Source organism: Triturus cristatus, chromosome 4_2 (assembly GCF_964204655.1).
Source record: "Triturus cristatus chromosome 4_2, aTriCri1.1, whole genome shotgun sequence".
Lineage (NCBI taxonomy): Eukaryota > Metazoa > Chordata > Amphibia > Caudata > Salamandridae > Triturus > Triturus cristatus.
Window position 1 is genome coordinate 870,797,122 of NC_140586.1, and position 18,599 is coordinate 870,815,720.

At 43.4% G+C, this 18,599-nt stretch overlaps 1 protein-coding gene across 1 annotated transcript in view; it reads right to left on the minus strand.

Annotated features, from left to right (window-relative positions):
- Window positions 1-18,599, minus strand: part of CCDC17 (coiled-coil domain containing 17) — a 507,736-nt gene that overhangs the window by 23,359 nt on the left and 465,778 nt on the right. Inside the window, exon 28 of the mRNA XM_085602872.1 lies at window positions 8,405-8,473. Coding sequence (XP_085458998.1) covers window positions 8,405-8,473 — 69 coding nt within the window. The remainder of the gene's footprint in view (window positions 1-8,404; window positions 8,474-18,599) is intronic.

Here is an 18,599-nt window from a genome sequence, read left to right on the forward strand (position 1 = left end):
TTCCTTATCAATGACTGAGATGGACATTTTCAGGGGAGCTGGAGGAACCCACGAATCAGTGTAAACTCCGGATGCTGGACACTCTGGTGCCGATGCTTCAGGGATTCAACTCGGCTGCGATGGACTACTACTACACCATGTCCTCTTGGGATGTCCCACTGTTGACGAACTGTTGTCTGTCCCTGCGCTCCCTGTTTAGGGGACCGGAGGGTTTCAACTGTTATTGGGGTTGTTGTTTTTTCCTTTTTTTATTTTTTTCTGTTTTCCACACCAGTCATGAGGGTTCCTTTCATTTGATTCCCATCACTGCTCCTGGTACGCCTAGGATAAGAGGGGACGGGGGGACAGTGCAGCGCTCAGCATTTGATCCTTTTCCCTATCCCCCACAATAGGTAGAGACCTTAAAATAGTGAGTCTTAACGTCAGAGGGTTGAACAACCCGGTTAAAAGGTCTGCAATCCTCTCTGTCTTAGAAAACACTGGAGGTGACATCTGCCTACTAAAGGAGATGCATCTCCTTACAAGAGATATTATGCGCATGCGAAAAAAGGCTTTTCCCGCAGCAATTTTGGTCCTCTGCCCAACCAAGAGAAATGGGGTGGTGATTTTGCTTAAGGCCGGCTTCCCGGGTAAAGTAGTAGCTACCCTATCTGACATAAAGGGCCGCCTTTTATCGATCAGAATCCTCTGGGACATAGCCTCCATATACACACCTAACATACAACAAGAATCATTTACTCTTAAAGCTCTCGTAGAGGTACTGGTGTCCCCCGATGCAGTGGTCCTGGTGGGTGGGGACCTTAATTTAGAAATGGATACAGGGCTGGATCAATCAGCACAAAGGTCGACTCAAGCAGGAGCATTCTCCACCAATGGGTTGCGGTGGCTCGCAGATAACGGTGTCATGGATGTTTGGCGCCTGCACCACCCAGATGAGAGAGACTTTACCTACTACTCTGCGGCTCATAAATCGTTTGCACGGTTAGATCACTTTCTTGCCACTAAGTCCCTCATGTCCCGTTTAGCTGATTCTGCCATAGAGCCCAGATCTCTTTCTGACCACGCCTTTATCTCGGTCTCCATTCGGGGGACTCAGGCCCTCTCAACCCTCCCAGGTGGCGCCTCCGGGAGAGCATGCTACAGTCCCCTGATACGGTGGCCTCTGCAAAAGCCAGACTGAAGAAATACCTCCAGAGCAACGATGTGTTAGCAGCAGCCGGAGAAGCACTGAAGTTAGTAATGAGAGGGGAATTTATTGCAATCTCTGCAGCTGAAAACAGAGCCCGCCGCGACAAATGGCAGGAGCTGGAGCGGGAAGTGAGGGAGATGGAAACCATACACAAGCGCAATGGGGCCCCGAGGGTGTAGCGTGACTTAGAGAAAAAAGACTGTTACTCAAACGGCTTGATCTTAATTGAGGGGAGTACGCTCTTCTCCGTCTGAGACATAAATTTTACCTGAGTAACAACAAATGTGGTAGGCTCCTCGTGCAAAGACTTCAGGCTAAAATGGCGGCGTCTTCAATCACCGTGATTAGACGCCCTGGAGGGGAGGAGATAACTGACGACTTCCATATAGTGGAAGCCTTTCAAGATTTCTACCATTCACTCTATGCAGGGCACGAACCCCCGGTGCACGACCCTTGTTCCTATCTAGAGAATTGTACCCTCTACACCCTATCGACGGATACGGCCGAACAGCTCGACCAACCTATCCGAATTGGAGAGACTATCTCTGCCATTGCGCGGCTTAAAGTGGGGAAGGCCCCAGGCCTAGATGGCTTCTCTGCCCTGCTTTACAAGACCTTTTGCCCAGAGATAGCGCCTTTCCTGACCAAGCTCTTCAACTCCTTCCTGGAGTCCGGCACCGTGACTGATTCCATGTCAGAGGCGTCCATTTCAGTCATCTTGAAACCTTCCAAAGACCCCACTGACTGTGGGTCTTACCGACCCATCTCTCTGCTCAACATAGACGCGAAGATCTTCGCGAGTATCCTGGCCTCCCGTCTCAACCCCCTGATGGTGGGTCTGATTGACCCCGATCAGGCTGGCTGTATTCCTACTAGACAGGGGGGAGATAATAATTTCACCTTATGGACAGCGGATCAGTGACTAAATATCGAGGGACACAATATCGAGTGTCTGCAATAGCGAAGCAAAAATATCGATGGACATAATATTGAGTCCCTATCTACAAACAGGTAAGTACTAAAATATCGAGTACAAAATATTGTTGTTCAAAATATAGGTAACTAAAATATATATTTTTTAAATGTATTAAAACTAATATAAAAGTAATTAAATAATAAACACAATTAAGTAAAACATAGTTAAAATAATGTAAAAAAGCTTAAAATGTAAAAATAATAAATGTAAAAAAAATGAATTGTTGTTTTAACATATATATATATTAAATTGATTATATAAAAAAATAATTAAAATTCATAATTATAAAATATTAAAAACATTATTAAAAATATAATTACAAGCATATATAAAGAAACATATTAGATACATTTAAAAAAATAATATGCAATAATTTAAATGATAATATTAATATTTGTTATGCAAATTAATATTTTACACTACATTAAATGGAACAATAATGAAAAGGTTGCATAGCATAGTGAATAAAAATAATATTCACACTACAACAAGTGCAAAAGTATGGAATATTTTGGATAGCGGGCGGGTACAAATGACTATTCCCACTCCAATGAGTGAAACAGTAGGGAAAATGTTCGATAGCGGGTGGGTAAAAATTACTATTCCCACTCCTACGAGTGGAACAGTAGGGAAAGTGTTGGATAGCGGCAGAATAAAAATTACTATTCACACTCCAGTGAGTGAAACAGTAGGGAAAGTGTTGGATGGCTGGAGGGTAAAAATTACTATTCCTACTCCAGTGAGTGGAACAGTAGGGAAAGTGTTGCATAGCGGGAGGGTAAAAATTACTATTCCCACTCCTACGAGTGGAACAGTAGGCCGGAAGTGTTGGATAGTGGGAATGTTAAAATTACTATTCCCACTCCAGTGAGTGCAACATTAGGGAAAGTGTTGGATAGCGTAGGGGAATAATTTAGTAGACCCACTCCTACAATGTAATTAAAACTAATTAACAAGTAATTAATTATTTAAATTTAATTTAACTCCCACTATTTTCCACTATAAACGTCACCTCCAATAGACTAAAATATTAATAAATTAACATAATTAATTAACATTTAATTAGCTATTCTCAGTTAACAATAGAATTAATAACAATCATATATAAATTAATTAACACAATTAACAGTATAAAATAACTTTGATTAAATATTATATAAATATTAATATAAAATTATTTAAAATTAATTTAATACACATAGTACCCCCCTATAAACACTCAACACACTCCTGAAGAAATGTACATCATTAAGATATGAATACATTATTACTAATTAATATGTAATTAATTACTAATTAATAAAAAATACACAATGTACATAATTAGCAATTAATTAAAATCTTTTATTAATAACTTTTTAAATATTTAATAACGAATTAATTAACTTAATTAACAATATTAAGTATTACAAATACATTATTAATTAATAAATTATATATATTTTTTAATTTAAATTAAATTACTTCCCACCCTATTCCCCTATAAACCCACAACCCGCTACGGAACTAATATACGCAAAAATTAATTATTAATTATTAAACAATAAATTATTAATTAATAAATTATTAATTTTGATAATTTACATTAAATTACTTGCCACCCTATTCCTCTATAAACCCACAACCCGCTACGGAACTAATATACGCAAAAATTAATGATGAATTATTAAACAATAAATTATTAATTAATAAATTATTAATTTTGATAATTTACATTAAATTACTTCCCACCCTATTCCCCTATAAACCCACAACCCGCTACGGAACTAATATACACAAAAATTAATTAACATAAAATTATTTATCTTAAAAAAATTGTATCATATATTAAAAAAATATTATACACTTTTAACACATATACTAATACTTTTTTTTTCGATATAATGAAATTCGATATACTGACATTCGATATTACTTACCTATATGACCGATATTATTTTCAACTATATTATGTCTATTCTATATTCTGTCCTCTCGATATTTTGAAGTCGATATTGTGTCCTTTCGATATAAAAAAATTGATATTAAGTCTCATTACCATGGACAGCGTCCAGAGGTCCCGCAAACAAGCCCTGTTTTTGTCAATAAATGCTGAGAAGGCATTCGACAAGGTATGCTGGACCTATTTATTTGCCACTTTGCGCCGCTTCGGCAAAAAGGTTATAGGGTGGATTCAATGCATTTAGCGAGCGCCGAGAGCCTTTATCTGTTTTAATGGTGCTATCTCCACCACTTTTCCGATCTCCCGGGGGACGAGGCAGGGCTGACCTCTGTCCCCCCTATTGTTTGCTCTGTATATGGAGCCGTTCGCACAGCGCCTAAGGGACGGGCCTCAGATAGAGGGAATCAAATTTGGTAAGGATATTCAGCTCATATGCTAATGACGTTATACTCTCCCTTATGAAGCCTCAGACTTCCTTGCCTGCGCTGATCACCGAATTAAATAGATTTGGGGAGGTGGTGGGCTTTAAAGTCAACTTCACTAAGTCCCACTTACTTAAGCTCTCAATTCCGCTTGATGTGGTTGAGGACATCCAACATCATTTACCGTTTTAATAGACGCAACAGGAGATTTCATACCTGGGAATCCAGTTGGCCCCAACTATAGCTAGGACGGTGGCTCTAAACTAGGCAGCCATGATCGACCAGACCGCAAAAGCCCTAGACGGCTGGACCCAGCTACGGCTGGACCCAGCTACGGCTGGCGTGGTTTGGTAGGATTGCCGCTGTCAAAATGACAGTCCTTCCTCGCATTCTCTATGTTTTTCAGACACTCCCCATGGCTCCACCTCCTAAAGCATTGAAGCAATTGCCGACGCTCATTAATAAATTTGTTTTGGGGGGGGTGGAACCGCGCTTAGTGCTGTCCCAACTTTCGCTGCCTAAAAGCAAAGGAAGGGCGGGACTCTGTCCACCACTATTTTCAGGCTTCTTGCCTCAGATACATTGTCGAATGGAATCGACCCCTCTTTGAAAAGCATTGGAACTCTATGGACCAATCGGTAGCTGGGGTTAACATTTGGCGAGAGCTTTGGCTCCCTCGCAAGCACAGGGCATGGGGGCTCTATTCCTCCCTAGTGACGCCTGCGACCATGAAGGTCTGGGATGCGGTCACGGTCAGACGAGGTTGGACCACCTTTCCGTCTCCAATGACCCCGATCACTGACAATCCAGAGTTCCCACCGGGTCGCAATTTGGCAGTTTTTCAAAGGTGGAGGGAGGCGGGATGCAAACAAATTGGTTCCCTCTTGGACACAAAGGGTCTTATACCATTTGCCCAATTATGCCAAGACTATGCCTTGGTCCCGCTGATGAATATCCTTATCAACAACTGAAACACTGGGTATCTCAGCCCTCCTGCTTGGAGGGGGCATTGCGCCCACTCTCGGTTTTTGAGAAATGGCTTGTCTGTAAAACGGGGGATCGCCGACTCATCTCTGAAATATACTCAATGCTTGCTCCTTGCAGTCTAGGGAAACATATGAAAGGGCAGTTGAGATGGGAGGCTGAACTGGGAGGGACATTATCCGACAAAGAATGGGATGATATACACTTTCGGGCGCACCACACAGCACACAATACCGCTGGCATGGAATCTACGTACAAGCTGCTATCTTATTGGTACTTTACGCCTGCGCGAATTCATAACTGGGATAGGAATAAGTCTGAACTATGCTGGTGGGGTTGTGGGATACCTGGAACTCTGGTCTACCTGTTATAGCACTGCCCCAAATTGCAACGCTACTGAACGGAAGTGCTAGATAATATAGATGAGGTCATCAACACAACTCTCCCGCACTTTCCAGCTTACACCCTTTTAGGACTTCCGCACCCTTTGACCTTTCCTCTACGATCTTTGAGGGGTAGACAGATTGCGTTAGCGCTTGTGATTCTTGAGCTTTAGGGGACGCCCACTATTCCGGAATTTAATGCATGGCTGCAGAAATTATGGTTGGTCTTGGCCATGGAGCGACTCTCCTTGGTTGCTGAACACAAGGGTGAAACATATGCAGAGTTATGGGCCCCTTTCCTGCATTTACTATCTAAAGAGCTGAGGGAGATCATGTGCCCCAAATACTTGCAAATCTTGCACCGGGTGCCCCAGGACACTACTTCATTACCTGCGTTGTCTTAAGCTTAGAGAGGAACACGCAAGCACATTCTTAACCACCTTGCTCCGGGGGTGGGGGGTGGGACTGACTGGTGTGGAATGGGGAGGCGGGGGTGAGGGTGGGAGGGGGATGTTTTGTTATTGTTTTGTTGTTCTGTTTTCATTACCTTTCCGAGATGTCAATACAGTCTGGGCAGGAATTCTTGTAATTCACGCTGCCGGCCTCCGGGTTGTAGGCGCACAGCTGTGTATACACGTGTTCAATGAATGCTGCCGGCCTCCGGATTGTAGGCGCACAGCTGTGTATACACGTGTTCAATGAACGCTGCCGGCCTCCGGGTTGTAGGCGCACAGCTGTGTATACACGTGTTCAATGAACGCTGCCGGCCTCCGGGTTGTAGGCGCACAGCTGTGTATACACGTGTTCAATGAACGCTGCCGGCCTCCGGGTTGTAGGCGCACAGCTGTGTATACACGTGTTCAATGAACGCTGCCGGCCTCCGGGTTGTAGGCGCACAGCTCTGTATACACGTGTTCAACGAACGCTTCCGGCCAGTGGTTGTAGGCGTACAGCTGTGTTCCATGATTCTGACTCTCCTTTACTAATAAAAAGAGTGGGTCCACAAAATGTATTTGTTTTTTAACTTATCTAAATGGCGTGCGCCAACTTAGATCATTAGTGTGCACATGTAGTGATGCATACCTAAAGAATGACGCAAACGCCAACAGCGGACGCATCCTCACACCTTTTTTTTGGCTTTGCTAAACAGCATTGGTAAAAAAAATGGTGCTTTTTCCCAAGAAGCATTGGCACGGTCAATAGGTCACAAAGACGTATTGGCTTTGCCAATACTGTTTTAAGCATGTGAATGTGGATTCAGCCCGACCACTCATAGATTGGAGAGGGAGGCATGAAGTAACAGTTCCACCCTCACACATGAAACTTACCGCAGTTATCGCTTGGTAAACCAGGCCAAATGAAGGGGCATATTAACAAGGCGTCGATATGAAATTATCGCCGCTTTTGCGTCCGTTTTCGGGCGAAAAGCGGCGATAATTTAATCGCCTTATCAGCAAAGACACGCTATCGCTGACTTAGCGCCCATTTGCAGCACGCCTCCGATTGCATCGCTAATGAGATGCAAAGGAGGCGTGCCTGACAAGACTCCCTTAGGAAAATATCGCGAAGGCAGCTTCGCGATATTAACAAGGGAGGGTAGCGATTTTTAAAATCGCGTTAAGTATGCCTTAACGCAGGAATTTAACATCTGTTAAATTCCTGACTAAGGCATACTTAACATGGGGGGTGGATTTTGTGGCTAAGACCACAGGCCCTATCATCTAGGATATCGCCGTTTTCCTCCATGGAAAACGGCGATATCCCAACTATCGCTGGAATTTTTATCACCTCGGCGATGGGCGTTGTTAATAAAGCGCAAACCGGGCGATAAATTCCAGAGATAGCCGGCGATAAATATGCAAGCGCTAAGCGCGCTTTGCGATATTTATCGCCGGCCCTTGTTAATATGTCCCTATGTCTGATAACAGCACCATGCTGCTTACATGTATTACTGTCCATTTGATTGCGGCACTGAAATAACCATTTATTTTATTGATTCTAGTGATTACTGGTAAATAGTCTACGTAGCTCTTTTTTTAAACCTGTTCAAGATCTGGAAAGACTGTTATGTACAGCCACATGCCTCGTTGAAAAAGTACTGATGTGGCCTTTTCTCCAAGGAGAAATTATATGGCATGAGGGAGCAAGTGAGGGAATTGGGCTTTCTTTTTAATCCTTAGCTTTCTACCCCCATGGGAAAAATATAAATTACGTGCTTACTTAAATCCTAAATTGTTTTTACAGCTGCAGCCAAATGCATTTTTTGCTTTTTTACCACTGCCCCTCCTCTGCGCCACGTCACCGCCCCGGTAAAATGCCCTACACGGGCCGTCACTGGTCAACAGGTTTTACACAATGGTTTTGTCACTGCCACATCTAGTTAATTTACAATAGCTATGATAATACCTAATTTAGGGATTCCTAAAATTGAGCAACCTATTGGCTTTGTCAATGCTTGGTAAGGAATTGTACAAAAAGGAAATATTGCAACACTCCCATTGTACTTACGCTATTTTTTTGCACAAGGTCCTTCAGGACAACATCACATTCTTCCGAGGCTAAAGATGACAAAATCTCCTGAAAACACAATAAAAGATTAAAAATACAAACTATTATTTATTTAATTCCCAAAATGGTATGGTCATTTTTAAGGAAACTTTTCAAGTCTTTTGTCTTTTATCTTCATATTTTCCCCCTATTTGACACTCCCTTACCCACTGCATCACAAAAGAGTAAAACTGAGCAACCAAACCCATGTGCGACTGGCCAACCAACTCAAATACACAAAGGTCACACTAAAATGACGCCACCACACCCAACCAATAACAATACTTCAATAACTTAGGAACAATGAAATGTACAAAAACACTGGGGCAGATTTACAAGCCCCTTGCGCCACTTTTCCCATGTTAAAAATGACGCAAAAGTGGCGCAAGTGGCTTGTAAATCTGCCCCACTGTATAAACGGTAAAACTACCCAACCAAAAGAGTATACCTGCCTATTCAGATCACAAGCAGTAAAATACACCCCCACATCTATCCCGCAAATTTCAGGTAAAACCCCGCCACGAAATAAAATAAAAAATATCAAAATGGCCTGGTAAATCACTAAAAGCCAAACCCTCCCACCAGATCACAGGCAGAAAAACTGTCCCATCAAATCGCAGCCGCGAACCAGCTAAAAAAAAACAACGTCCCCCTCCAAATCACCAACAGAAAACAACAAACATCACGTGCCCCACAGAATCACAGATGTTACTGCCACCAGAACATCACAAATAGTCAAACTGCTACACGAAACATAAACAAGAAAACTACCTCAAACAATGAGTTGCCTCCTCAAACCTTATCTCACGATCAGCAGGCACCCCTGAGGATTGAGGACTTTTGCCTCTGGACTCTTGACCAGGTAAATGTTCTACAATTTGGGGATTGCGTGTGCGATCCGGACTCCTCTACCACCACCGATGCAGCGTTTCATGGCTCCATTCGCCTGCTCTGTGCCTGGCTCTTCAAGGGATCACTCATGCAGTGGTTGAGGATCAGAGATGCTAATGGCCGACTTCCTGCTGCGGCTTCCCATTACCTCCATAGCCATCGCCTCCTGCCTCTGCCTGAAATGACCCTGACCGTTTGAAATCTTTTTCGGAATGGGCAGTTTCGCGTGACAAAATATGTTTGAATAATAATAATTTTTATAAACAATATAGTCATAACCGATGAATTAATAATGTTGCACCTGAAACCATTGCATCTGGAGGTTTAGAAGTGTGTTTATTGGTTATTGTTCTTACAGAGCACGTATTGCAAATTAAACTTTGTTTGTGTTCACAATGTAACTTTCTGGAGGACATTTCCACTGGAAGTCCGACGCAGGCCTGTTAGCAGACAGATTATAATTATAATTGCTTTTAATTACATTTTGGCAGTCCACACGGCACCCCTTTACATTGACCTGCTCCCTGCTGACGAGAGGCAACTACCTCGAAACACGTGTCCAGGGATGGCTAACGCAACACATACTGTTCTATTTACATTTCGTGGCATAGACGTACCCGCCGTCGCCACTACATTTCCCACAGTCCTTTGGGGCAACTTGCTGGTGTGACGAGCAGTGTGCGACCTACTCTTCCACTGTTAGCAGACAGATGTAGGGGTTTTTGGCCAGATTTATGAAGTCATCCCACAGCACAGTGCACAGCCGCAAATGTTGTGCCGCGCTACATGAGGAGAGAGCAGGAGAGCGTCATATTGACCGAAATGTGCTGCCATGAGCGACACGCACCTTTGCACCATACTTTAAGGGTGTCTCTGTGAGTCTAGCATAGGTTTTGTACTGGAAGGACTAACTTTTCCCACCTTGTATGTGTGCGGTGCAGAGCAGCACACGAGCAACGTTGGGAAAGAAAGGAGAAAAGAAAGCATTGCTCCGTAACAGCTGCTGGCGGAAGTGGGTGCTACTTTTTTATGCAAAACCCTGTCACCTTTTTTAATAAACAGGGTTTTGCATCAGAGACCTTGGGGCATATTATCAAGGGCCATTTCGCCGCTTTTTTGGCTTTAAAAGCCAAAAAAGATGCGAAAATGACATTGCTAACATACATTGGCGCATGTTAGCACCCGTTTTCCCGACGCCTCGCTTTGCATCTCTAATGAGATGCAAAGTGGGCGTCACTGGATAATACAAGGAGGCCCACGCATTTTTGCAGACGTTAGTTTTTGGTGAAAACTGCAGTTTTTGCCAAAAACTAACGTCTGCAAAAATGCTGACTTAGGTATACTTACCATTGGGGGTGGATTATGCTGATACGACCACAGGGTCGTATCAGCAAGGTTATCGCCGTTTTCCATGGAACATCGCTGACAAACCAGCGATGTTCCATGGAAAACACCGCTATCGGTGGTATAATTATCTCCATTGCGCTATGCGTTGTTAATACAGCGCTAGCAGGGAGATAATTAACAGCGATAGCCGGTGATAACATTTTTCGCACTGAGTGCGGCCAGTGATAATTATCGCTGCCGCTTGATGATATGCCCCCTTGGGTGGTTGCATGGGAACGCCCATGTACCACCCATGGAATGCCCCTTTGGTGCTAAATAATGCAAAGCAGTGAAATGCGCCGCTTTCAAGTGATTTTCCAGCGCAATACATTACAATGCAAATGTTGTGCTGGAAAGTAAATTAGTAAAAAAAGATTTTGCATCGATTTGCGTCACTTTTGTGATGCAAACACAGCGCTAAATCTTAGTAAATATACCCCCTTGTTTGAAAATGTTTCATATTGTGTTGTACATCTCCCGATTGGGCTGTTGCTTTGGAAACTAATGGAAGACTCCTTAATCTTAGAAATGGGTTAGTGTTATAGTGCCGTCTTTCATTGCCACATTGCGCTGTGCCTTACCTGCGCCTGGAAAACGCCGAACTGCTGCTGCCTGGACGGGGTGCCCACGCTGTGTGTCTCCCCCGCCGCCTCCACGACATCGTAGGCCGCCGTTGGGGGAGACTACAGCTCCCGTGAATCACCGCTGCCCCGCCCACTTCCTGGTGTTAGCGCGCCCGGAGGCGCTTCAAAAGCCGCGGCTCCCTCCGCGTCGCGGGACGCGCGCGGGCGGCGCCGGGCTGAGCCCGGGCAGAGGGCGGGCCGTCTGTGGCCGTCAGAGGCCGAGTGAGGCCGGGCCGGGCCACCTTCCTAACATTTACCACTCAATATTTATAACATCTCATGGTATCACCTAACAGACGTTTTAAATGTTTATTTTGTAAACATTGCATCTGACCATAACCAGGCTTGTGTCCTCATTGTTAGTATAACCGCTTTGACCTAACTTTGCCCATTATTGTACATAATTTAAGGTCTGAGGTTGGTGTTAATTTGGTTACTTGTATATCTAAAGATGACCCTAAGATCTGGCAAAGAGAGGCAAGTCCAGGTCTCCACCTCTAATGGCACTTTTACGGGTACAATTGACCAGTTTTTTAAACGCTCTACTGCCATACTGGAGAAAGAAATCGCTCTAGTTGAAAAACGTCTTTCACTAGATATAATTACAGGCAAGCGATCCTCTCTTGGGAAAATTAATGAGGCAGTCTCCCCCATTCCGCTTTCCCTTTTAGACACTGATAGCAGTGATGTTAATACAGATTTAGTGCTTGTAACTGTTCCTGAGACCCAAACTGTGGAGTTAGCGGGGACGGGTCAAGATAGCTCATATACCACTGCACATGATAATATGCTAAATGGAGGGACTACTATTTTTTTTAGACCAGCCTGGAGAGAAATCAGGTCTCTCGGACTCACCTAATCTTAATATCAGTAAGGAGCAAGTGACTTCCCCTCCCCTTTCACAACTTCTACCCTCACAGAACCCTGGGAAACGTAAAAGGTTAGACTCTCCCGACTTAGATGAACATATTGAGGGGGCGGGAAGTACTATTGATTCACCTATACAGTTGCCTAATACTAATGTGGTGGTTCAACTTGAAGACCATAATACCACAGTTAGTATTGCAGAAGGCATACTTCTGGCTAAGATAGAGTTACTAATGAAATCCCTGCTCTTACCACTATTCGAAAGGACAAGACTATTGAATACAAAAATGGATTCCTTGGATAGGTTGGTTAGAGATAATATAGCATCTACAAACAGAACTCTTGCCAGTTTAGCCCCCAAAGGCTTGCCCCCCACTGCCCTGTCATCATCGAAGTCTACTCTGGTGAATAACAAAGCAGGGGCCTCAAGTTCAAAAGCGGGACCCACTACGTTAAAAGCCCCGCAGCCAACAACTGTATCGGCCCCCAAGAAAACAGTTAGCTCTGAGGGCGCACCTAGACAGAAGGCCGCAAAGCAACCCCAGGCCAAGAAAACTCCTAGTAGTCACGACCAAAACATCCGGCCCTATATCAAACCTATCCCGAGGAAACAATGTGTTAATCTCCCCCCAGAGTCACAGCCTTACACCATCATCTTAACTGGCGTGGCTCCTTTAGTAGATGGTAAAAGAGAAACACACAAGGACCTCTACAATAAAGTAACATTCTGGCTTAATAAAAATCGCCCGCTCCCACCCAACATGAATCCTGAAATTCTTAATGTAAGAAGGGTGGATTGGATAGGTTATGGTAAGAAAGATCTTGAGGGGGGCTGTGTGGTGATAAGTTTCAGAGAGCCATGGGTGGCTGAATCTATCAGCAGGGAACCTAGATTCGGAAGAGTTGGGGATGTGCAAACATTATTGTTGAATTATTTCTATCCTGCTTTATATACAAGTAGACCCCACACCCCATTTCAACATTCTAGAAGAGACAGGCCAAGAGGGAGATTTCACTTTGATACCCCAGTCTACCCTTTGTTTCACCCGCACCTCACAAACCGGTTTGCTCCGCTATCCGGCTTGGAAGGTGTGGATTGACTTGACAATCTACTACCGATTCCCGGGCCGAGTGAAGTTGTACTGAGTTCCCCTAACCCTACTCCATCTCCCAGGGTTGAGATTGTAACAGGGCTGAGTGGTAATTCCCAAGGGGAGGTAGAAAGGGTAAAACTTCCAAATCCCACATATAGACCCCTGGTCCCTGAGGAGACTGTGAATCCATTTAACAACTTGCCGAAAGAAACAAGTAATACCCTCACAGTTTTGTCTTGGAATATAGCGGGATTAAAAGGGAAAATGTCTGAGGATGACTGGGGCTCTTATGTGGACTCTTTTGATGTTATCATTTTACAGGAAAGCTGGTAAACTGTTGCCATCTTTCGGGTTGGCTATCTTAACTACTATAAACCAGCCTGTAAAGGACCTAAAGGTCGTCCTTCAGGTGGTCTGGTTATTTGGATCAGACAATCCCTAGCCTTTAAAATTATAGACATTCCTACCTTAAGTAGTGATATTCTTGCCTTGAAATTGTCTGGTAAAAATATCGAGGACTTTTTTCTGATTAACATATATGCAAGAGGGCAACCTGGTGGGAAGCCTGCGAGAGCAGCTAGCGATTTAGATTCCCTATTAAACAATATTACTAGCGACAAATGTATAATGGTGGCAGGTGATTTTAATTGTTCTTTTGAACCTTTTCCTAGTCTTGACAAAGAAGGATATGGGGAAATCGATCAAATTTGGAATATTCCACCATTATCCATCCCTCCAATTAAAAAAGTTAACCGAGGCCGCAATGCAGTGGTTAGGCCTCTGCCTTGAATGGGATCTGCGCGCAGCTAACGGTAGAACTAAATCAGATTCGATGGGAAAGGTCACTTTTGACAATTCCCAGCATTCGAGCCGTATTGACTACTTCTTAATAAAGATAGAGTTTTGGAAAATCCTAGAGGATATGGAAGTAGTCCAAAGACCTGAAAGTGACCATAATCCCCTGGCAATTAAATTACTACTGAATGAGGGTCTCAGATTGGATTCTGCATCCACTACCGTTACAGCCGAGGCTGTTCTCACGAATGACTGTAGAAGGGTACGCTGGACTAGGCTTATAGACAACCCTACCGTATTAGAAAGGGTTGCGGTGGAGGTCTCAGCAGCCACCAATTCGATGGTACCCATAGTTAATGAAGGCACTTCCCTGGAAGAAATAGGGTCGATCCATGAGTCTCTGTTTAATAAGATTAAAACTTTTTTTAATGAACCCACAAAAGGAAGGAATAATGGTCCAGTACCAACTAGGACCAAATGGTATGATAAATCTTGTCGTCTTGCCCATAGCACCCTAATAGCTGCTATTAAATCCAAGTCAGCCAATGATATTAGGCTAGCTAGGGTTAATTACAAGAAAGTACTTAAAGAGGCAAAAACCAACTGGGACGAACAGCGCTGGTTAGATTTATACCAAGCTAGCACCTCATCTAACCAACAAAAATTCTGGGAGGTTGTGAGGTGGGGTGGGACTGGGGACTCGAAAGTCCCTGTTAACCATGTGCCTGCAGAACAATGGGTCAAGCACTACGCGACGCAGTTTAGTAACACGGTACGGATCTCCCACTCTTGGGAAGATGCCAGTGTACAGACTGCGGTGCCCATACTTGACCACATTGTCTTCACAGAAACAGAAACTATAGTTGCTCTTAAACAAGTCCAGAACGGTAAGGCCCCCGGTGTGGACTGTGTCCCAGCGGACCTTTTTAAGTATGACCAGGTGCATTGGGTTCCGTACATAACTACCCTAGCAAATGCGATAGCTAGAGGGACCAGGATCCCAAATTCATGGAAAGGGGCAGAGATCCTGCCCGTGTATAAAAAAGGGGACAAAACTGATGCAGGAAACTACCGACCCATCAGTCTTATTGATGCCCTACAAAAGGTAGTGGCTAGAATGCTTTTAGGAAAAATCGACACCTGGATGACCGAAGCTGACATTCTCTCTCCATTACAAGCTGGCTTTAGGGCTCACATTAGTACTGTAGATCAGATCTTAAGATTTATTATGATCTACTGGAAAACTGTGTTTTTGAGAGGTGGCACGATATACGCTGCATTTGTGGACCTCAAATCAGCGTTTGATTTGGTCCCCAGAGGAAAGATGTGGGCTGCATTAAGAAAGATGGGAGTTCCTTCTGCGCTCCTAGAATTTACCATCAGGATGCACGAGGGAAATTTTGCTAGAGTTAGGTGGGGCCACCAGGGCCAGGTCACAGAACCCTTCCCTGTGACTCGTGGAGTGAGACAGGGCTGCGTCCTGGCCCCTACCCTTTTCATACTTTTTATTAATCAAGTGGTTAAGTTTCTCTCAGAAACCCCTACCGATGCCCCATCACTGGGTGGGACTAAATTCCCCCTTTTAATTTTTGCTGATGACACGCTCATATTGGCTAAAACACAGAAGGGTCTGCAGGTAGCTATAGACAAATTTGTGGATTTCTGCAATGAGAACGATTTAGAAATTAACATCAACAAAACCAAATTTATGGTCTTCACAAAGAAAAAACCACAGAGGGGCAATGTTACGATGAACGGGTCTAGTCTGGAACAGGTTGAAGTTATGACCTATCTTGGTGTGACAATGGACTATAGATTACGCTGGAAAGAGCAAATAGCGGCGCTTAGCTTGAAATTTACGCGTCTGTCCGGTTGTCTGGTGAAGGAGCAGCGGAGTTCTCTGACCAAAAGGGTATTGCCCGCTCTTAAAATATATAGTGCAAAAATCAGCTCTGCCATATTATACGGGGCTGATATATGGGGTTGTGTGGACCTGGCTGTCCTTGATAGGATACAGAACAAATTTTTCCGAAACCTAGTCAGTCTTCCTCCATCAACACCCGCTCTACCACTATTGATGGATATGGGGTTCCATTCAATTAAACATCAAGCCCAGTACAGGATGGTGGCGTTATGGAGACGAATATGGTCCACACCGGAACTTGCCATGTTTGCCCAAGAGCTTCAGGATGTTAGATCACAACAGGGGGCAGGTGAAATTCCATGGTTTAAGTCAATTAGAAACACTCTTATCGGAATGGGCCTCCCCCAGTTGTGGTTTGAGCCGGGCTCTCACATCTTTCCCTCTAAGAAAGATTTTAAATCTCTCTTCTGGTCTATGGTTAAAGATGAACACGTTATTCTTTCAGAGAAACCGAACCTGACCGGTCTGTTTCTGCTACATAAAATAGTCCCTCATACCGAGTGCTTTTGGGATGTAATTGTCAAAACCTTAGATAGGAAACTTTACTTTCAGTTCCGTCTAGGTACATTGCCATTACGGGCCTTCACCAGTGGTTGGCAGAAGCCGGCGACTTCACTTTGTCCATGTTGTACTGACCATAAAGAAACAATAGGTCATTTCTTGTTTGTTTGTAATGCTTACCGTGAACCACGCCACAAGTGGCTAAAGCCTATATGCTATAGATTAAAGACCCGGTCGAGCAGTGAAGCCTTGCTCATTCTAAGAACTAACACCTCTGAATGTCTTTCCATTGGATTGGCCAAATTCCTTGGATGGGCTTGGTTATTAAGGTCTAAGACAGTTTGTAACATACCGTCATGAAAAACCCATATAGTACGTTACTTTACTAGATTGTGTCTCCGACCAGTATTGATGTTGTGTCTTTTTATATGCATTTGTTCAATAATAAATCTTCTCTTGTCGTCTTTATGCACATATTTAATTTAATTGAGGTTTTAATCAATTCTTAATTCTTTTTGTTCTATTGTTCTTTACGCTTAATTTTCATATAATGTCATTGATTATGTAATATTGTTTTTATTTATATGTATGTAAATATTTTGTCTTTTATGAAGAATATTCGAAATAAAGACGTTAAAAACTGAAACTGAAACTGAGTTATTTGTGTGACGGTCATCGTTCTAATTTCTCCAATATGTGTTATCACTAGTCATGCCATGCTGAATTTCCAGTTTTTGCTTATTAAATTAAAATGTGTATAAAACCTCTGGTTTTGGGGGTGAGCGAGAGACTTTCTCTGCTCTACTAGAGATCCTGTCTGATTATTGAGTGCCTTTTCGTTTCCTTCATTGAACTCTGTCCATTTAGCCTGATGACGTTCTCTTTAATCCTGAATTTGACTATGTTTTCTGTATTTGAGGCGTCATTGCATATATTTTGCATTTTTTGTAATACCTATATTGAGGTTTGTATCAAAACCATTTAACTTTCCATTGACCTAGAACTTAGTTATTGGGTGGCCTCAGTTACTATTTTTTATAACTCTGCTAAGTCGATTTTGTGGGCCTGATGTCAAGGAGGGTGGTGACTCTTATCGCTAGATCAAAGGTGCCGGAGCCGAGCTGCCAAAGATACATTTTAGAGTGACCAAATTACTGGGGTGTAGTAAAATCTTGGGGTTTGGTTCTCACATGTCTACGGGAAGGTGCATTGAGAAATACACATTCTTCCTCATAGAGGAAGTCCAATGGGCACACTAGAAGTGATCATGTATACGGTTGTCTTTATTTCACAAGGGCCTCAATAAATAACTGAGGATGACTTGCTAAGGTCACTTCTGGACTTGCCACGCCGATAGTTGACCACTAAGAGCAATGGTGTGAGCGGCAGCTGGAGTGTCCTGGCAAAAGAAGTACCATCGGATGCAAGAAAGTTCCAGCTTCCCACTTTCCTGTTGCAATTGAATCCATGCCTGTCGTCTGTCTTTCTGGAAGATTACTCTAGTGGAGGTGCAATGGAGTTTGCCACCAAGGTGGTCTCAGTGGGCCAAGGCTTATCCTAATTGTTAGTTCATGTGAATTGCTGTCTCATATATTAACATAAAATCTCAAAGTTGTCTCTCACTGTTACGATAAATTTGAGGATGTAGTTCATTTCCCAGCAGACTTGGGGGCATATTATGAAGCACGGCGTTAAAATTATCGCCGCATTAGCGGCAGAAAACTGCGGCTATAATGGGCTTGATAATATGCCGCAGTGAATTCCAATAGAAGCCCATGTTGACACCAGAACATGGGCTTCTATGGGAATTCTCAAGGGCATATTATCAAGCCCATTATCGCCGCTTTCGCAGCAGTTTTCTGCCGCTAAAGCGGCAATAATTTTAACGCCGTGTCTTGATAATATGCCCCTTAATAGGGTGCTGAAAAGGCACTTTAGGGTTTCCATGAAGCTTAGCCTTTCATTACCTCTTTCGTAGTCTTGAGTTAGTGGCCACCTTTGGTGGCCACTAACTCTGTACCCAACAGCCCATGAAATCCCTGAGAAGATCTCGGGGTGGGATGGGATATCTATGG